Here is a 19,133-nt window from a genome sequence, read left to right as displayed (position 1 = left end):
CCTGAGACATCACATCTTCCCTATGGCGTCACATCCATCATAAGACATCAAATCTCCCTTGTGATATCAGATCATCCCTGTGATGTCATGTCCTCCCTTGTGACATCACAGCTCCCCTGTGACATAACATCCTCCCTGTGACATCACATCCGTCCTGTGACATCCACATCTCCCCTATGACATCACATCGGTCCTGTGACATCACATTTTTCATGTGATATCACAGCTCCCCTGTGATGTCACATGCATCATATGACATCACATCTCTCATGTGATAACATATTATCCCTGTGACATCACGTCCTCCCCTCTGACATCACACGTTCCTGTGACAACACACCTCCCTGTGACATCACATCTGTCCTATGATATCACATCCATCATATGACACCACATATATCCTGTGATATCGTATCATCACTGTGATGTCACGTGCTCCCCTGTGACCTCACATCGTCCCTGTGACATCACAGCTCCCTATGATAACACATCCACCCTGTGACATCACATTTCCCGTATGACATCACATCCATCATATGACATCACACCTCTCCTGTGATATCAAATAATCCCTGTGACATCACATCCTCCCCTGTGACATCACATCTCCCCTATGACATCACACCTCCCCATGATATCACAGTTGCCCAGTGACATCATACCCTTCCTGTGATGTCACATCTCTTCTGGGATATCATATCATCCCTGTGACATCCCGTGCTCGCCTGTGACATCAAATCCTCCCTGTGACATCACACCTCCCCTGTGACATCATATCCTTGTTGTGACATCAAGGCTCCTTTATGATGTCACATCCATCATATGACATCACATCTCTCCAGTGATATCATATCATCCCTCTGACATCACACCTGCCCTGTGACAACCCATCCTCCCCATGACATCACATTGCCCCTGTGACATCACAGCTCCCCTATGACATCACATTTTTCTTTGACATCAAATCTCCCATATGACATCACGTCCATCATATGACATCACATCTTTTCTGTGATATCATAGAATCCCTGTGAATGCACGTCATCCCCATGACATCACATCCTTCCTGTGACATCATGTCCTCCCTGTGACATCACACCTCCTCCGGACATCACATCCATCCTTGTGACATCACAACCATAATATGACATCACATCTCCCCTATGTCATCACACCTCCCCTGTGACATCAGACCTCTACTGTGATATCATATCATGCCTGTGATGTCAGGTCCTCCCCTGTGACATCACATCTTCCCTGTGACATCACAGTTCCCCTATGACATCATAGCCTTTCTATGACATCACATCTCCCCTATGATGTCACATCCTTCATATGATACCACATCTCTCTTGTGATATCCTGTCATCCCTGTGACATGACATGCTCCCCTGTGACATCACAGCTCTCCTATGATTTGGCACCCATCGTATGACATCACATTCTTCCTGTGACATCACATTTCCCAAATGACATTGCATCCTCCTCGTGACATCAGAGTTCCCCTGTGACATCACATCCTTTCTGTGACATCATATCTACCAACGTCACAACCATAATATGTCATCACATCTCACTTATGACACCACACCTACCCTGTGACATCACATCCAGTCACATCCAGATCCATCCCAAGGTTGGGGGGTGTGTGAGACAGGCAGAACCACAAATGCCTGCACAGCCCAGAGCAGTCAGTGTGGGGCTGTGCTTGCTGCTGCAGAGACCCCCAGGGAACAAACCCAGGCAGTAGTTTAGGGGGGGGTGTCCCTAAGGAGGACACTTGCCTTATTATTGCTTATCATTTGTAATATCTTATAGATCTATCATACAACACCTAAGGATGGATTCTATAGAATATGTGCCATAGATATTTGGGTTGGGTCTGGCTGAGCTGCAGTTCAGTTCCCCACAGCAGCCCTCCCAGGGCTGGGCTTGGCATTGGCAGCTGGAAGGGGGTTGAGAACACCCCAGTGTTTTGGCCCCTGCTGAGCACAGCACCAACACTGGGACATTCCTTCCTTAGCTGAGGGCAAGAGCCTGGCAGGGGACCCAAGTAGGCCAGCTGAGCCCAACTGAGCCAAGGGACATTGCAGCCCATGGGAGGTCAGCTCAGCTCTAAAAGCTGAGGCAGGGAGCAGGAGGGGGGCATTCATTGTCTGATGGCTGCCTGCTGAGGAACCGTCCCGCGGACCCAAGCCCTGCTCCTCGGGAGTGGCTGACCATGGCTGCTCCTGGGAAGTAGAGAGCTAACCCTGCTTTCGCTTTAAAAAAACTGCCTTATCTCAACCCACAAGTTGTTTTTTTTCCACCCTACTCTCTCCCCTGTCCCGCTTGGAAGGGGAGTGATAGAGCGGCTGGGAGGGCACCTGGTGTCCAACCAAGGTCAACCCACCACACACCTGAGCACTTCCAGAGACTCCACCGCTTCCCTGGGCTACTTGTTCCAGTGCCTGAACACTCTCTCAGTGGAAAAAGGTTTCTTTAATATCTAATATGAACCTTGCTCAAAGCAATTTAAAGCCATTTCCTCTCTTCCTGTCACTATAGCCTTGGCAGAAGAGACCAACCCCCACACCCACTAAAACCTCCTTTCAGGTCATTGCAGAGAGCAATGAGGTCCCCCCTGAGCCTCCCCTTCTCCAGACTCAACAAGCCCAGTTCCCTCAGCCGTCCCTCAGCAGACATGTTTTCCAGAGCCTTCCCCAGCTCCGTTCCCTTCTCTGGACACGCTCCAGCCCCTCAAGGGCCTTTTTGCACTGAGGGGCCAGAACTGGACACAGCACTCCAGGTGGGGCCTCCCCAGTGCCCAGCACAGAGGGGCAATCAGTTCTCTGCTCCTGCTGGCCACACTCTTCTCCACAAAGGCCACCATGCCCTTGGCCTTCTTGCCCCCCTGGGCACACTCTGCCTCATATCCAGCCCCTGTCAAGCAGCACCCCCAAGTCCCTTCCTGCTGAGCAGCTCTCCAGCCCCTCTGCCCCCAGCCTGGAGCGTTCCAGGGGGTTGTTGGGACCCAAGGGCAGGCCTTGATACTTGGCCTTCTTGATCCAGCCTGTCCAGATCCCTCTGCAGAGCCTTCCTGCCCTCCAGCACAGCCACACTCACACCCAGTCTCCCAAACAGAACAAACTCTGACCACCAGCAGTCCAGCGTGTCAGTTCTGCTGCCCCCTCCTTCCTCCACCCAGAATGGAAAACTCCATCATTTTGGGGTCTCTGTGCCCATCAGCTCCGACCACCACATCCCCCACCAGTCACAGAATCATGGAATGGTTTGGGTTGGAAGGGACCTTAAAGAGCATCTCAGTCCAACCCCCTTCCATGGGCAGGGACACCTTCCACTAGACTCAGAGCTCAGAGCCCCATCCAGCCTGGCCGTGAACACTTCCAGGGATGGGGCAGCCAGAACTTCTCTGAGCAACCTGTGCCAGGATCTCACTACCATCACAGTCCAGAAATTCTTCCTAATATCCCATCTAACCCTGCCCTTTCTCAGTGTGAAGCCACTGCCCCTTGTCCTGTCACTCCAGACCCTTGTAAATAGTCTCCCCACATCTTTCTTGTTGGCTCCCTTCAGGCACTGTAAGGCCACAATTAGGTCACCCCAAAGCCTTCTTTTCTCCAGCCTCAACAATCTCAATTCTCTCAGCCTTTCCTCACAGCAGAGCTGCTCCATCCCTCTGATCCTCTTGCTGCTCCTCTCTGGACTCGCTCCAACAGGTCCATGTCCTTCCTGTGCTGGAGCCCAGAGCTGGAGGCAGCTCTGCAGGGGTGACAACATTACAGCCCTGTGTGTTCCAGCAAGGACACTGTGGAACCTCCTGGAGTAAAGGGGCCACTGTGACACTGTAGGGCCTTTTGGAGCCAAAGGAACCCTGGGACACTGTGGAATCTCAAAGAATCAAGGGAGCATTGTGTCAATGTGAAAACTCATGGAATTAAGAGACCATTGTGATACTGCAAGGCCTCATGGAACAAAAGGAACCCTGTGAGACTGTGGAAACTCATGGAATCAAGGGGTCATTGTGGCGTTCCAGGGCCTCATGAAATCAAAGGAATCCTGGGACACTGTGGAACCTCATGGAACCAGAGATTCATTGTGCCATGAAGGGCCTCATGGAACCAAAAGAGACCCGAGACATTTCAGGACCTCATAGAATCAGGGGCCATTGTGACACTGAGGAACCTCGGGGACTCAAAGGCCACTGTGACACTGCAGGGCTCATGGAACCAAAGGAACCCTGAGACTTTTCAGAACCTCATGGAATCAAGGGGCCACTGTGACATGTGGGGCCTCCTAGAACCAAAGGAGTCCTCAGACATTTTGCAAACTCATGGAATCAAGGGTCCATTATCACACTGCAGAGCCTTACGAAGCCAAATGGACCCTGTGACTCTGTGGAACCTCATGGAATCCAGTGGCCATTCCCACCCTGTAAAACCTCATGGATACTGTCAGGTTCCCATTATTAAGAGACACCTCTGCCCAAATTCAGCTGCAAAGGAGACCATGTGCCAAAGTCAGCAGTCCAGCTTTGATTTAACAGTAAATAGGAGGGAGAGAAAGAAAGAAAAAGAAAGAGAGAGAAGAAGGGGGTGGTGGGAAGCCAATGAGAGAGAGACAGAGATGAAGTAAATGTATCACACCATGGAGATCCCTGGGACATCCCACCGGTCCTTCTTCACCCTGCTCTGCTCGGTGGAGGGTCCCCAAGTTGTGCTTCTGGGCTATCACTTTTATACAGCCCAAGCCCTGGGTATTCAGGGGGGTAGATGCTCTTCCCACAGCTTGGGCTGGCACGTGGACAAGGACTTGCTTCCTTTCCCACAGCTTGCCACGGTGGGAGTTTTGCCCGGTGTGCTTCCAGTCTGCAGGTGGGAATCTTTGTCTGGATGGGTTCCCCAGACCTGCCTTACCAGCCCTGGCTTCCTGTTGGGGCTGTCTGCTCTTTCCCACACTCTGCACAGTGCAATTCTGTCCTGGGGGCTACTTCCAAAGCTTCACCTCTGTTCAGGCCTTGGAATTAAAGGTCTTCCTGTTTGCCACCAGTGCTTATGTGTTGTGGTGCCTTATGGGATTTCCCTGCTTTGACAGTGTTTTGAGACAGTTCATTGTGCCCTTCAAGTCCTTCCATGTGCACACACCCCCCACTCTCACCAGTGTCTGACCCTCCAAAGAACACAAGCCCTGATGATTTGTAGCTCCCACTCCAGTGGTTGGCACTTGGACCTCCCTCCATACCCAGAGCTCAGAGCTCCCTTGTGCCAGAAAGTTTAAAGAGATTGTGCCTCATTCTGCCAAGACAACCCTTGGAAAAAAGTGTCCTTCTGTGTTTCCTGGGATCAGAGCACTCTATTGTCATCTTCCAAAACCTTGGAGAGGTCCCAGAGATCTCCCAGGAGGGAATTTGGGGCCTCAGGCACATGACCCGTATATAGAGGCTGAGGACTCAGGGGTCAGTGGTGTGAAGATTGAGGACAGTAGAGGAGTAGCCTGAGAGGTCTGGAAGGGGGGTGTCAGAGCTGGTGGAGCTTTTCTTCCTGTCAGAAAACAGCCTAAGAAAGAACTAGTGCCACCAAGGCCAGCTGGGGTGGCCTAGACTGGTGACAAGAAGTCAGAAATTTCCCTCTGAGGTCAGTGTTGTGGTGCAATATGTCACAAAGAAGGAGTCTGGATGAGCCCCAGGCTTTGTGTGCCCAGGAAGAGCCAGGGAGGACGCAGAGATGTCAGTGCAGGAAGGTGCCAGCCAGGTGGGGCAGCCGGGGGGATGACGACAGCCTGCAGGGAAAGGGGCAGGGCATGGACACCGTAGGACAGCCTGGGCTGGAGAGGAGACAGGGATGGGGAGAAGCTGAAAGGCCCTGACACAGCCACCTTCTGCAGGCCTTTGGCCAGGGCTGCTGTCTGTGCCCCTGATGCCAGGAGGAGGGGAGTGCCCCTTGCAGCCCTGGGGCCTCATGGCCTCCTTGTCCCTGCTCAGCAGCCTGGCAGGTGCCACCCCATGGTCCTGCCCTTGGCATTGCACATCCCACATCCCAGTGCCCCAGGAAGAGCCCTGAGGAATGAGGCAGGGACAGGATCTGCCTTCCCAGGGGCTGAGGGTCAGGGCTTGGTCTGTTGGATTAAGGAAACAAGTCAAGGTTTGTTCAGCATCAGAGCCACCTTTCCCTTGCTTGTCCATCCTTGTCATCACTGTCTGCAGTTTTCTGCTCTAACTGGAACCTGGGGACAAGTTCTCAGTTGTGTTCCTTAGTGAGACTCATTAGCACTGCAAGACACTTCAGTGTTTCAATCTCACTTTGACTTCTTGAGAAGTTGTTTGAACTCACTCTCAGGGACTGAGTCTCATGTAAACAACATCAAAGTCCCTTGAGGGTCATTAAATGCCTCAGGCCTGTTGCTGTGCTGCTGAGCTGGGCCGGGCTCCTGGCACACAGGGAGCTCCTGGCAAGCAAGAAGAGCTTCAAAGAGACAGCTCTGCTGGTGAGCAGCTCCTCTGCACAGCCCAGCAGGGCTGAGGGCACTGCCTGCAGCACCAGGGGCAGGGGAGTGAGACAGAGAGAAGTTAAAGGCTGTCAGACGTAGAATGATGCTGAGACCTCACTGGGGGAGAATTTTAACAGATCTTGGCACAGGAAGCCTGTTCATGCAGGGCAATGGGACTGCAGCTTTTGGAGGCATCTGGGAAAGCTGGCACTGCCCACCAACTACAGATTCTGCAAGTGCAACTCTGAGACTATCTGGAGTGCAGAGGAGGAGGACATGCTCAGAGCTTCAGCTCCCTCTCAGAATATTTCCAAGACAAAGATTTTTATAAGGTTAAAGAAATTTCCTGAGATTGTGTTTCCAGTTTCCTACTCTGGAGGAATGGAAGGAATAAATCATTAAGAAAGTATTAATTTTGACAAGTCCCTGAGACATCTGAACTGTGAGTGCTCAGTAGGTCTGTCTGAGCTTCCTAATGTGCTTTCAGCCACTGCTCTACCTGTGGGTAGCACCAGCATCACCTCTGCTAGACCCATCAGGACAAGTCTGAGATGTCATTTTTGCACTTGCAAACGGAATATGACCCCTACCAGTGCAGCCTGTGGTGCTGGGGAAGGAGCTGAGTCTGCTTAAATCAAATGCTATCATAAGGACACTTGGCTGTCTCCCTGAGGTTTCCTTCCAAGCTGTGAATTTCCCTCCAGGTTGGAAACCTGTCCCTAAACATCTCCTTGTTATGTGAAACCCCTGTACAGAAGCACAATGATGCTAAAACAGTGAAAGTGCTGTTCAGTAGTGACCCAGCACTGGAGCTGAAGGAAGATCTCCTAGGAAATCAAAAGGCTGTCCGTGTGTGACATGGGGAGTGTCTGTAGAACACAGCTTTGACTTTGTTTAGATAAGTCCACGTTAACTGGTCTCTTACTGTCTTCTTCTCCTGTGTTGGAAACAAAAACCCAGAGGCAGCAAATGTCCAACAGCAGCTCCCTCACCCAGTTCCTCCTCCTGGCATTCGCAGACAGGCGGGAGCTGCAGCTCCTGCACTTCTGGCTCTTCCTGGCCATCTCCCTGGCTGCCCTCCTGGCCAACGGCCTCATCCTCAGCGCCGTAGCCTGGGACCACCACCTGCACACCCCCATGGGCTTCTTCCTGCTCAACCTCTCCCTCACAGACCTGGGCTGCATCTGCACCACTGTCCCCAAAGCCATGCACAATTCCCTCCATAACACCACAACCATCTCCTACACAGGATGTGCCGCACAGCTCTTTTTCTTTCAATTCTTCATTTCAGCAGAGTTTTCCCTCCTCACCATCATGTGCTACGACCGCTACGTTGCCATCTGCAAACCCCTGCACTACGGGACCCTCCTGGGCAGCAGAGCTTGTGCCCACATGGCAGCAGCTGCCTGGGCCACTGGCTTTCTCTATTCTCTGCTGCACACAGCCAATACATTTTCCCTGCCCCTGTGCCAGGGCAATGCCCTGGACCAGTTCTTCTGTGAAATCCCACACATCCTCAAGCTCTCCTGCTCACACTCAGGCTACCTCAGGGAAACTGGGCTCATTGTGGTTAGTGTCTGTTTAGGATTTGGTTGTTTCATTTTCATTGTTTTCTCCTATGTGCAGATCTTCAGGGCTGTGCTGAGGATCCCCTCTCAGCAGGGACGGCACAAAGCCTTTTCCACGTGCCTCCCTCACCTGGCTGTGCTCTCCCTGTTTATCAGCACTGGCGTGTTTTCAAACATCAAGCCCCCCTCCATCTCCTCCCCATCCCTGGATCTGGCACTATCAGTTCTGTACTCGGTGGTGCCTCCAGCACTGAACCCCCTCATCTACAGCCTCAGGAACCAGGAGCTCAAGGATGCCCTGAGGAAAATGATGACTGGATGCTTTTCAGGAGCAATAACCTGCCTCTTTTCTTCTGCAGAACATTCATTGTGTAACCCTTTACTGGCCCAGCCTACCTTCTAAAACTTTTGAGAGTGGTAGTGGGGGAGTCTTCTTATATTTTTTCCTCTTTTAATGTTGTTAACACAGAAATTTATTCTTCATCTCATACCTAATTCACTCTCTAACTCTTTGTTTTGACCCACAATTGTGTAAATGAGGAATCATTCTCTGTGTGCATTTAAACAAAATAAAAGTTCCTGCAGCAACTTCTTTGTCAAACATCCTGCCTTTGTTATTCTGTACATGAGGAATCACAATCTCTGAGTAGAATAAAGGACTTGAATTCTTTTTTCCAAATTCTCCCTCCAAGAACTTCCCTGAAGCTGGAGGGCAGTGTCTGTGTGCAGAGGAGAAGGGGTAAAGAGTCCTGGTACAGGAGCACTGCCAGGGAGCAGCAGCTCTTGGCCTTTTCAGAGATGCTCTTTTTCCACTGCCTCCCTCTCCTTTCTGCTCCTTGCCCAAGGCCTGAGTGCTCTGGCAGCTCAGTCCCTGCTGTGTGTCAGTCCTGTGACCGTGGGCAGGGACAGGCCCTGGGCACTGCTGGGGCAGAGCTGGGCTCCTTAACATCATTTCCATCAGGAAAGGGGATCCCCCTGGGCAGTTCCTGAAGACTTTGTTCTTTTTGAAAGGTTGGTGTAAAGAACAAGGCCAAGGAATAGACTCTGCAAAGTCTCATTGCTGTGCTTGTTTCCCCATTCAGTCCCTGCAGTGAGAGAAGCGACTCACTGGGGTACTTGAGGGACTGAGGGCTGGGTCAGATGTTCTGGGCTGGTGGCCAGTGGCAAATGGTCTCCAAGTCACCTGCCTGGGGCTCTGCAGCTTGTGAGGGCTCTGATGGCAGGTGAGGACTTGTCTGTAGGAACTCAGGAAGTGCAGGAGAGCACAGAGGATCTGCAGGGACAGCCCGTCCCATCCAGTCAGCAGGGAATGAAGCCCTGGAGCAGAATCCTGCCCAGGGTGGAGTTACCAGAGATCAAATACTAAATCTGCCTTGAACTGGTACAGGAGAGTTCTGCAACCCCAGGGGACGCAGCAGGAACAGAGAAAGGACTCTGGTGAGTGACTCGTCTCACCTGCAGTGAACTCCCCTTGTGCCTCCCCAGTTCAGGGGGGGCTGTACCAGAGCCAGGGGTGGGCTTTCCAGGAGGGTGTCCTGAAGAACTCTCCAGCCCACAGGCTGCATGGAGTGGAGCCCTGCCCTGCCCTTTGTGCCATTGGAAACAGCCCATGGTCCTGCCCAGCCTTGTTCTTGGCTACTGAGCCTTCCAGGACTATGGCAGAGGTGGAGAGGAGTGATCCCCATCCTGCTGGGTCTGCTCCCCACCCTGACCAGCATGGCCAGTGCAGGGTCAGCCCAGGGTGCCACAGCCCCTCCCTGTGCAGAGCAGCACCTCCAGCTCAGGGCCCTGCAGGGATCCCAGGCTGGGATCTGCAACTGGCCAAGGCAGCCTGGACACACTGACCTGGGCAAAGGGATGTCCCTGGAGAAGAGCAAGGCAGCATTTCTGGGCCTGCAGAGAGGAATCCCTGACACAGAGACACCTCTTTCTGCAGCTCCCCCTGGGGACAGGCTGCTCTGTCCCTGGGCCAGGACTCTGGGCTGGGCTGGGCAGAGGGGCTGGCACTGAGGGGCACAGTCAGGCTGTGCTGGGCATCTCCTGGAGGTGACACCAGGGCTCCTGCAGTTTCCCTGACCCTCCATTTCCTCCTGCCATGCTGAGTGTCCAGCCCCTGAGCTGATGGGGATGCTGAGACTCCTCTCTGTGCCCCAGGAGCTGCTGTGGCCTTCAGAGGGGCTGGGGCTGTGGGGGGAGTGCCCAGAGCTCTGCAGCACCCTGGGCTGGGCACTGCTGTGGGGCCAGACCAGACTGGGCTGCTCCACCAGTTGACCTCTATAATGAAATCCCTTCTAATTTTCTCCTGAAGAACCATGAGAATATGTGTTGTGTCCTGTACACTAAACTGAAACTGTGGGATAATAGAAAAGGTTTTGGTGTCAGGGATATTGAGAAGGCTGGGCAGTGTCACTGGGAGACCTCTCCCAAAGACTTGGAAAGGCCTGAGCCATCCCAGAGCTTCCTGGGGCCTTGGCAAAGGCAGACATGGAACCAGTCTGCAAACAGGGCAGCAAGGAGGGTTGGCAGAGTTCCAGACTGCTCAGGCTCAGCAGGGAAGGGGATAGGGCAAGTCCTCCTGCAGCCATTCCCAGGCTATGGAAGGACAAGGCAGAGATTGCAGAACCCTTGTGGGACAAAAAAGAAGGGGATGTTGTGTGCCCAGACTTCAGCAAGGCCCTGGACATGGTCTCCTGTGATCTCCTTAGAGCCAGACTGGTGAGAGCTGGACTGGACAACTGAAACATGTGGTGAGTGGGAAGTTGAATGACTGATGAGGGTCAAAAGTCATGGCACAAATTCCTCTTGGCAGCAACTCCCAGGTGACATCCATCACGGACCAGCCCTTCACCATTCCTATGGAACATCTTTATTATGTCTCTGGGTGATGGGATGAAATGCACTTTCCACTCCTTTGTGGATGAGGCCAAGTTGCAGCGAGTCTGTGAGAAACCTCGTCTAGTTAATGGTGACTTGTACAAAAAATGTGGTCAAGATGACTGAGTGGGATAAACTTGTCTTGCCATCAAGTGCCCAGCAAGGCCCAAGACAATGAAGAAAAAACTCATGGGACAGAGGAAAGGGAAATCAAAAGGAGGGAAAAAGACCAAACCCAACCAAACCAAACCCAAACAAACACAGAATGACAGAATATGCTGAGGTGGGAGGGACCCACAAGGATCATCCAGTCCAACCCAACTCTTCCATTGCCATCTGCCCCCACCCCAGCAGGCTCTGGAGCAAAGCACAGCTGAGGTCCAGCCCAGCTCTGCTCTGACACAAAGAACCTGCAGTCAGGGACAGGAAGAGGACAAAGTCTTGTTTAACCAGCCTGAGGAATAATGGGCTCAATGACCTCCTGTATTCCTGGGCACTTGAATGACCCTGTGGATCAGGTTTGGTGGCAGGGAGGGGGCTGCAGGTTTCCCTTAGGGAAGAGGAGATCAGGAGTTGACTCTGTGTCAGAGAGAGCCAGTTTCAGGTGGCTCCAAAATGGACCAGCCAGTGCCCAAAGCTGAGCCAAAAAACAATTCCAGAGGCACCTCTGTGATAACCCTTTGGAGAAAGGATAAAATCCAGGGTGCTGGAACCCAGAGAGGAGTGAGAGAAATGGGGGAGAAACAACCCTGCAGGCACCAAGGGGAGTGGAGAAGAAGGAAGAGTGAGAGAGAGCCTTGGTGAGCACCTGGCAGCCAAAAGCCAACCCCCAGCCCTGAGAGCCACAGCTCAGCCCAGCACAGAAGCTCCTTTAGGTCTGGAGGTTCTTTGCAGCAGCTTTTTAGCAGAGCTGCCAGCTGGGCCATCAAAGGGGATGCTCAGCTGGGTCTGAAACCTGGATGATCCTTGTCAGCCTTGGCTCTGCAGGATAAGAAAGAACTATAGAATCCTAAATAGTTTGAGTCAGATGGGACCTTTCTAGGACATCTAGTCCAATCCCCCCACAGTGAACAGGTTCATGTTCAACTAGATCAGGTTGCTCAGAGCCCTTTCTAACCTGGCCTTGAATGTTTCCAAGGGTGGGGCTTCTATGACCTCTCTGGGCAACCTGTGCCAGTGTTTCACCACCCTCAGTGTAAAAAATTTCTTCCTTATATCTAGTTCAAATCTGCTCTTTTTTAGTTGAAAACCATTATCACTTGTCTTATTACAACTAAGTCTGTGCCCATCCTTCTTATAAATATGACCTCAGGAGCTCCTGACAAGCCTTGACCAAACTAGCTGAGCAATGAAGAGCCCCTGGACTGGACCAGGGTGTGGTGAAGTGCCCCTGGACTAACAGGGGTTGTGGGAAAGTGTCCCTGGACTGGACCAGCTGCACCTGGATCAAAAAGGTAGGAACAATCTGGAGTGGAACAGCTGGGGAACACAGGATAATCAGTCATCCCATGAAAACCTTGGAACATTCCCTGCCTGAATCACAGCCCAAATGGAACAGTTTGGATACAATTCCCAAATAGTTTGGAAACTCCAGTCATTCCTGACACCAGGAGGGAAATTCAGCAGATCACTAAAGCCAGTCCCCTTGGGAGCCCACAACAGGTGGGGCTGAGAGAGGCCCTGGCAGCTCCCCAGCACCTCCCTCTCAGTGGGACACCTCTGGCAGCCTCTCCCAGCTCGGGAACCCTCCAGTTTGTGACACTCCAAAGACCCTCGCTGATGCCCAGGACAATTCTGATCCCCTCAACAAACACTCCTCCAGCTGTGACCCTGGTCTGTTGGGAAACACAAAGGGATTTGGGGGAGTGTTTTCCTGACAACAAGGAGAATTTGGGAGAGGGACCTTTCCACACCCAGCTCTTGATGTGTCCACACATCTCTGCCTGGGTGTGGGTGTGAATTGACTGTGAGGTGAAGGTTGTTATTGGGAATCTATAATTCAGTCACTGTTAAAATTGTAGCAAACGCTATTGAATCACTTGATAACTATTCAACTGGTCAATAATTATATACCAGTAATCTCTTTTGCCCCCTTATATTTGTGTCCAAATCCTTTGCGTCCTGACCCCCTTGCATCCCAAGACTTTGTGTAAATCATTCCCTTTCATCAAAAAATATATTTTTGGTGACTTCCAGTTTAAAATCTTCCTCCTTAGCTAAACTACAAAACTACTCTAATTAGATGTTTATGTCTTGAAGACTTGAAGACAACTAAACAAAGAAAAATAATTTGTTTTTCAATGTTTTAATGGGTCCCACAGTGTGTTTGGAGTTGCAGCAGCTGTCAGTCCAAGACGGGCCATGTCAGAACTGGTGAGATTGGGGGGTGAGGAGCAAGGGGGTGATCATACAGGGTCAGTGTGGATCTCCTGAGGAGACACTCAGCATCTAGATCACTTGCAGAACACCTCTATTACCTCTCCTCTAGACTAAAAAATATCCATAATTAAATTAAAACAAAAAAAAAGTACAAACTTCGAAGACTTGTTTTGAAATTGCCTTGAAGACAATTAAAGAAAGACAAAGAGATCCTGAGGGATTTCTGGAATTTAATGAGCCCCACGGTGTGTTTGCAGCCCAGCCCATGGTCCTGAGGTACTGAGAGAAGATTGAAGCAGCTGCTGAAGAAGTCAGAAGCCAAAGTCCAAGTGCCTTGAAGCATTGCTGGGCCCCACTGAGGGCAGGCACTGCCAAAGCCTCCCCAGGGACTCCTTGGAGCAGCTCCTTGGAGGCCAGGAGTGCAGGCAGACAAAGGCTCTGGGCAGGCCCCTGCAATGCTGAGCAAAGCCTGCCTTGGTTTTGTGGAGCACAAAGGCCAAGGGCTGAGCCCCAGGCCCTGGCCCAGCAGATCCTGTCCCTCCCGGCTGGCTCAGGGCTGTTTGGGGGGCACTGGGATGGGAGGGGGAGGAACAACAAAGGCCCAAAACTGGGCAACCCCTGCCAGGCTGCTGAGGGAGGGGCGAGGCAGAACCCAAGGGCAGAACCTGCCAGGAAAGTGGCTTGTGGTGGCCTGAGTGGCAGAGGCAGCTGCCAGAGGCAAGGGGACAAAGGCCTGGGTGCCTTTGGGCCTTGCAGCCCTGCCAGAGCCCTTGGCCATCTCTCCTGCAGGCTGTCCTGCCCTGGCCCTGCTGCTGCTCTGGCCTTGCAGGCTGCACACACCCCTCCTGCTTTCCCACCCCCTCCCAGCAGCATTTCTAGACCCTCCCTGATGGCTCTGCACCAGCTCTGGCTGTTGCCATGTGCACTTGGCCTTCTGAACTTGGATCCTGAGCCCCTGTGCCACAGGACATCCCTCCCCGAGCCCAGGCCCTTCTCCTGGGGGTCACTGCAGAGCTGAGCAGATCCAGGTCACCTCCCATTCCTCTGCCAACCCCCTGGGCCTGCTCTGGGCCCTCCAGGTCCTTGCCCTGCTCCCAAGGGCTCTGGGGGTGCTGAATGGTCAGGGCTTGGTGTTTAGAGCTCAGGGTGGGGATTAGGCAGAACTTTGGGAGGTTTGTTGTTCTGCTGGCAGTGTCTGGTTCATGATTAGGGGAAGAGCTTTTTGGTCTGGGTCAGGATTAAAGCTTGGCTTTTCATACTGGTAATACAAGATTGGGATTGGGGTGGACATTAGAGGACAAATAAGAGTCTGGAGTTCTGGGTTTGGGCTTTTTCTGCCTTGGAATTAGAGCAGTGGATTCCTTTCCACGGGAGGAGCAGCACTTTTGGGTGGTGTTGGGGCTTGAGGTTACAAAGTGCATAAAGGTCAATCAGAAGTGTTTGCACAGTTAGTGTTTCAGCACCCTCAGCATTCCCTGAACCTGGTTTTTACTTCATCCAAATATTTCCCCTCTGTTGGCCAAGCCTCTATTTCCTTCCCTAATTATCTTCTCCCTTTTGTCCCAGTTCCCCCTAACCTCCTCAGAACTTTCATCAGGATGGGCTCAGCTGTGTGATGATGCTGTGCAACCTCCTGGAATCAAGGAGCCACTGTGGAACTGCAGAACCTCATGGAATTATGGGGCCATTGTGACTCTGGGGAAACCCTTGGAATCAAGAGGCCACTGGGACACTCCAGGGCCCCGTGGAGCCAAAGGAACCCAGGGACAGTGGGTAACCTCCTGAAATAAAGGGGCCACTGTGACACTGCAGAAACCCATGGAATCAGGAGGCCATTGTGGCACTGCAGGGCCTCTTGGAAACAAAGAAACCCTGGGCCACAGTGGAATTTCATGGAATCAAGAGGTCATTGTGACACTGGGGAACCTCATGGAACAAAAGGAATCCAGGGACTTCTTCTCCATACCAGTGTTGGGAAAAGACCTCAGCCTTGAGGAAGTGCCTGGAGGGGAACCCCTTTGCTGCTGGAACTGCTGTTGTGGAGCCCAGCCCTGTCCCAGCAGTGCCCAGGGCCTGTCCCTGCCTGTGCTCACAGGCCTGACCCACAGCAGGACAGTGACTGAGCTGCCAGAGCACTCAGGCCTTGGGCACGGACAGGAAAGGAGAGGGTGGGAGTGCAAAGAGAGCAGCTCTGAACAGACCCAGTGCTGGGGCTCCCTGGCAGTGCTGGGACTCTTTTCCCCTCCACATCTGCAAACATGGAAATGCCCTCCAGCTTCAGGGGGGGTCTTGGAGGAAGAATCTGGAAAAAAGAATTTATGTCATTTCTTACACTCAGAGATTGTGATTCCTCATGTACAAACTAACACAGGGAGGATGTTTGACAAATACCTTGCTGCACAAACTTTTATTTTGTTTTAAATGCACACAAAGCATGATTTCTGATTTGTATATTTTGTGGGTGAAAAAAAAGAGGTAGAGAGTCAATTATATGGGATGAAGAACAAAATTTCAGTGTTATTAATGACAGGAATAGAGGGAAAAGACAGGGAAGCCCTCCACCCCAAACACTATCAAAAGCTTTAGAAGGCAGGCTGGGCCCCAAATGTGTTACACGATGAGTGTTCTGCAGAAGAAAAGAGGCAGTTTATTGCTTCTTAAAAAAACATCCAGTCATCATTTTCCTTATGGCATCCTTGAGCTCCTGGTTCCTCAGGCTGTAGATGAAGGGGTTCAGTGCTGGAGGCACCACCATGTACAGAACTGACACCACCAGGTCCGTAGATGGGGAGGAGATGGAGGGGGGCTTGAGGTTGGAAAATGCTGTAGCGCTGACAAACAGTGAGACCACAGCCAGGTGAGGGAGGCACATGGAAAAGGCTTTGTGCTGTCCCTGCTGAGAGGGGATCCTCAGCACAGCCCTGAAGATCTGCACATAGGAGAAAACAATGAAAACAAAACAACCAAACACTAAACAGACACTAACCCCAATGAGCCCAATTTCCCTGAGGTAGCCTGAGTGTGAGCAGGAGAGCTTGAGGATGTGTGGGATTTCACAGAAGAACTGGCCCAGGGCATTGCCCTGGCACAGGGGCAGGGAAAATGTACTGGCTGTGTGCAGCAGAGCATTGAGAAACTCAGTGGCCCAGGCAGCTGCTGCCATGTGGGCACAAGCTCTGCTGCCCAGGAGGGTCCCGTAGTGCAGGGGTTTGCAGATGGCAACGTAGCGGTCGTAGCACATGATGGTGAGGAGGGAAAACTCTGTTCCAATGAAGAAGACAAGCAGAAAGGCCTGTGCAGCACATCCGTGGTAGGAAATGGTTCTGATGTCCCAGAGGGAATTGTGCATGGCTTTGGGGACAGTGGTGCAGATGCAGCCCAGGTCTGTGAGGGAGAGGTTGAGCAGGAAGAAGCCCATGGGGGTGTGCAGGTGGTGGTCCCAGGCTACGGCGCTGAGGATGAGGCCGTTGGCCAGGAGGGCAGCCAGGGAGATGGCCAGGAAGAGCCAGAAGTGCAGGAGCTGCAGCTCCCTCCTGTCTGCGAATGCCAGGAGGAGGAACTGGGTGAGGGAGCTGCTGTTGGGCATTTGTTGCCTCAGGGTATGATTTTCTGTTGAGGAGAAAAAAGGCAGAACTGAATTAGGCCAGGCTCAATTAGCAAAACATCTTGCATGTCTCACAGCAATTCAACATTCAGGGCCTCTTTTCAGGAAGATCTCTCTGCATCCCTCTCCCTGAGCTCTGGGTTTTGCTGGCTGAAGGGGGCACTGAGAGCAGGGACCCTGGAATGTGCTCCTGAGGAATCCTTCTTGCTGTGCAGTGAGAGGCAACTTGGAGCACAGGGTGACCTCCAATTAAATGCACTTGTGATGTATCAAAGTGTTTCCAGAACTGCTGGTCACAGTTTGCCCAAGGGCAGAACAGAGGGAGGGGATTTGGGGGACTTGATTTTATTCCAGTTCCTCTTGCCAGGAGTGAGTTTGGATGGTTGAAATTTCTGACATTTCTAATGTGATCCAAGGGAAATCTTGTGAGTCCTGAGAGGCAAAGGGATGGTCTCTTGGTGCAGAGACAAGAGCTGGCCATCTTTCCTGTTCACAGCTGCCCCTGGTTGGCAGCTTGGAGCTGAAGGCGGATGACCCTTAAGAATTCCCTTAAAAAAGAAACAAGGCACTTCTAGGAGCAGAGGAATCCTGGTTCAAAGAGCACATTGACAGAATCCTTGCCTTTCCTCAGGATGCCTGATTAGGATCACATCTTTGTCCTCCCAGACTGCCACACAGAGGGATCATTGCAGCTCCCAAGTACGGCTGCCCAGAGCATTTCCATGGATTTAGCACTGAGGAGTTTTCTCCATGGGGATCCTGTGCAGCACAGAGATCCTATGGCAGAGCTGTGCCCTTCTGGAGGGCACCTGCAGCCCTGCAGGACACCCAGGCAAACAGCTGAAGACCCTGAAGGTGCCTGGAGGGCACTTGGGCACTTGACTCCCACAGAAACATCCCCACAGCAGCACCCAAAGAGTTTGTGTCTGGACAGGAATCTGCTCCCAACCCCCCCCCTCCCCCCCAAACTCCACAGTGGCTCAGAAAAGCCACTGGTGAGAAGAAGGAGAGCCCAGGCAACAGGGGATGGCAGTGAAATGCCACAGTGCTGCTGCCAAGGGAGGAGGGACACAGAGAGACAGCTGGAAATCAGGGCCCTGTCCTTGCCTGGGCTCTGGCTGCTGCAGGGCAATGCACAGCCCAGCCCCCGTGGGCCTGAGGGCACAGGCTCTGCTTAGGCTGGGAAAGGAGCCCAGGCAGGAGCTGCTCAGGGAAGGGGTCTGTGCCACAAGGACAGCAGGGAGGGGCCCCCATCCCCCTGCCCAGCCCTTGTGGCAGCAGCTGCCTCTCCCTGCCTGCCTGTCTCTGGGTGAGGAGCTGTTCCTGCCAGCAGCCCCTGCCTGTGCCCAGCTCAGCTCCCTGCCAGTGCTGCCAGAGCCATCCCCAGCCCAGTGCCCAGGGGCAGCTCTGCCTGGGCAGGGGCTGCAGAGCAGGTCCCAGAGCCCCTGCGGTGGCTGGGAAGGGGGAGGTGTTCTGGGGGGATGTGCTTCCTGAGAAGGGCCCCTGGAAATGGAGGAGGTGGAGCTGAAGCGGTGAGGAGCCCTGAGCCTGCAGCTGAAGGGCCCTGCCCAGCCCTGCCCTGCCCTGAGGGGTCACTCCTTCCACCCACCCCTTCTCCCTGCAGGGCCGTGGCAGCTCCTTGGCCGGGCTGAGAGCTGCCCCTGGCAGGCAGCAGAGTCCCTGCCCCAGCACACAGAGCCCTGGGGGCAGGACCCTGCTCTGCCCCACAGCCCTGGGCACCCCTGGCTGCACCCCCACCTTCCCACCCCACAGCCAGCCCTGCCACAGGGAACCTTCTGGCCCTGGGCCTCTGAGGGGGCAGCAGCAAGTCCTGCTCTGCAGCAGCTTCTCCTGCTGCACCCCAGCAAATCCAGCAGAGCCATCCTGACAGCTCCTGCCACTGCTGCCATTTGGCAGCTGGCAGAGGCACTTGCAGGAACTCACCTGCACTGCTCTGCAGCCAGAGCCTGACCGTGGCAATGGGCTGGCAAGGTTCCTGCCCTGAGCAGCTCTGTCCTGTCCTTCCACCCCAGGATCCCTTGAACCTCCTGCTCCCTTCTCCTCTCTGCCCTTGCTGCCTGCGGCTCCTGCCCTGCTCTGCCATATGGCCACTTCCCCTGCAGTGCAGCAACTGGGAGAGTCCTGCTGAAAGATCCTGTAAGCTGTGGGATGAGCCAGCTTTAGGAGATGCCTCCAGGAAAGCAAGTTGATCTTTCCTACAG

At 53.0% G+C, this 19,133-nt stretch overlaps 2 protein-coding genes across 2 annotated transcripts; one reads left to right on the top strand and one right to left on the bottom strand.

The window, feature by feature from the left end:
• Positions 1–7,656: 7,656 nt before the first annotated feature.
• Positions 7,657–8,352, top strand: LOC114002450 (olfactory receptor 14J1-like; the record flags this gene model as incomplete). The annotated part of the gene is made up of 1 exon (XM_027748412.2): positions 7,657–8,352. A coding segment is annotated over one exon (696 nt), but the record flags the coding sequence as incomplete, so codon positions are not given.
• A 7,623-nt stretch (positions 8,353–15,975) lies between these two features.
• On the bottom strand, positions 15,976–16,893 carry LOC114002453 (olfactory receptor 14J1-like; the record flags this gene model as incomplete). Its single annotated transcript, XM_027748415.2, has 1 exon — positions 15,976–16,893. A coding segment is annotated over exon 1 (918 nt), but the record flags the coding sequence as incomplete, so codon positions are not given.
• Positions 16,894–19,133: the final 2,240 nt, after the last annotated feature.

This window comes from Pipra filicauda, unplaced genomic scaffold (assembly GCF_003945595.2).
Source record: "Pipra filicauda isolate LSUMZ 115617 unplaced genomic scaffold, ASM394559v2 scaffold775_size95755_pilon, whole genome shotgun sequence".
NCBI classification, from domain to species: Eukaryota; Metazoa; Chordata; class Aves; order Passeriformes; family Pipridae; genus Pipra; species Pipra filicauda.
Note: the sequence above shows the minus strand (reverse complement) of the source record. Positions and strands in the feature narration are given on the sequence as shown.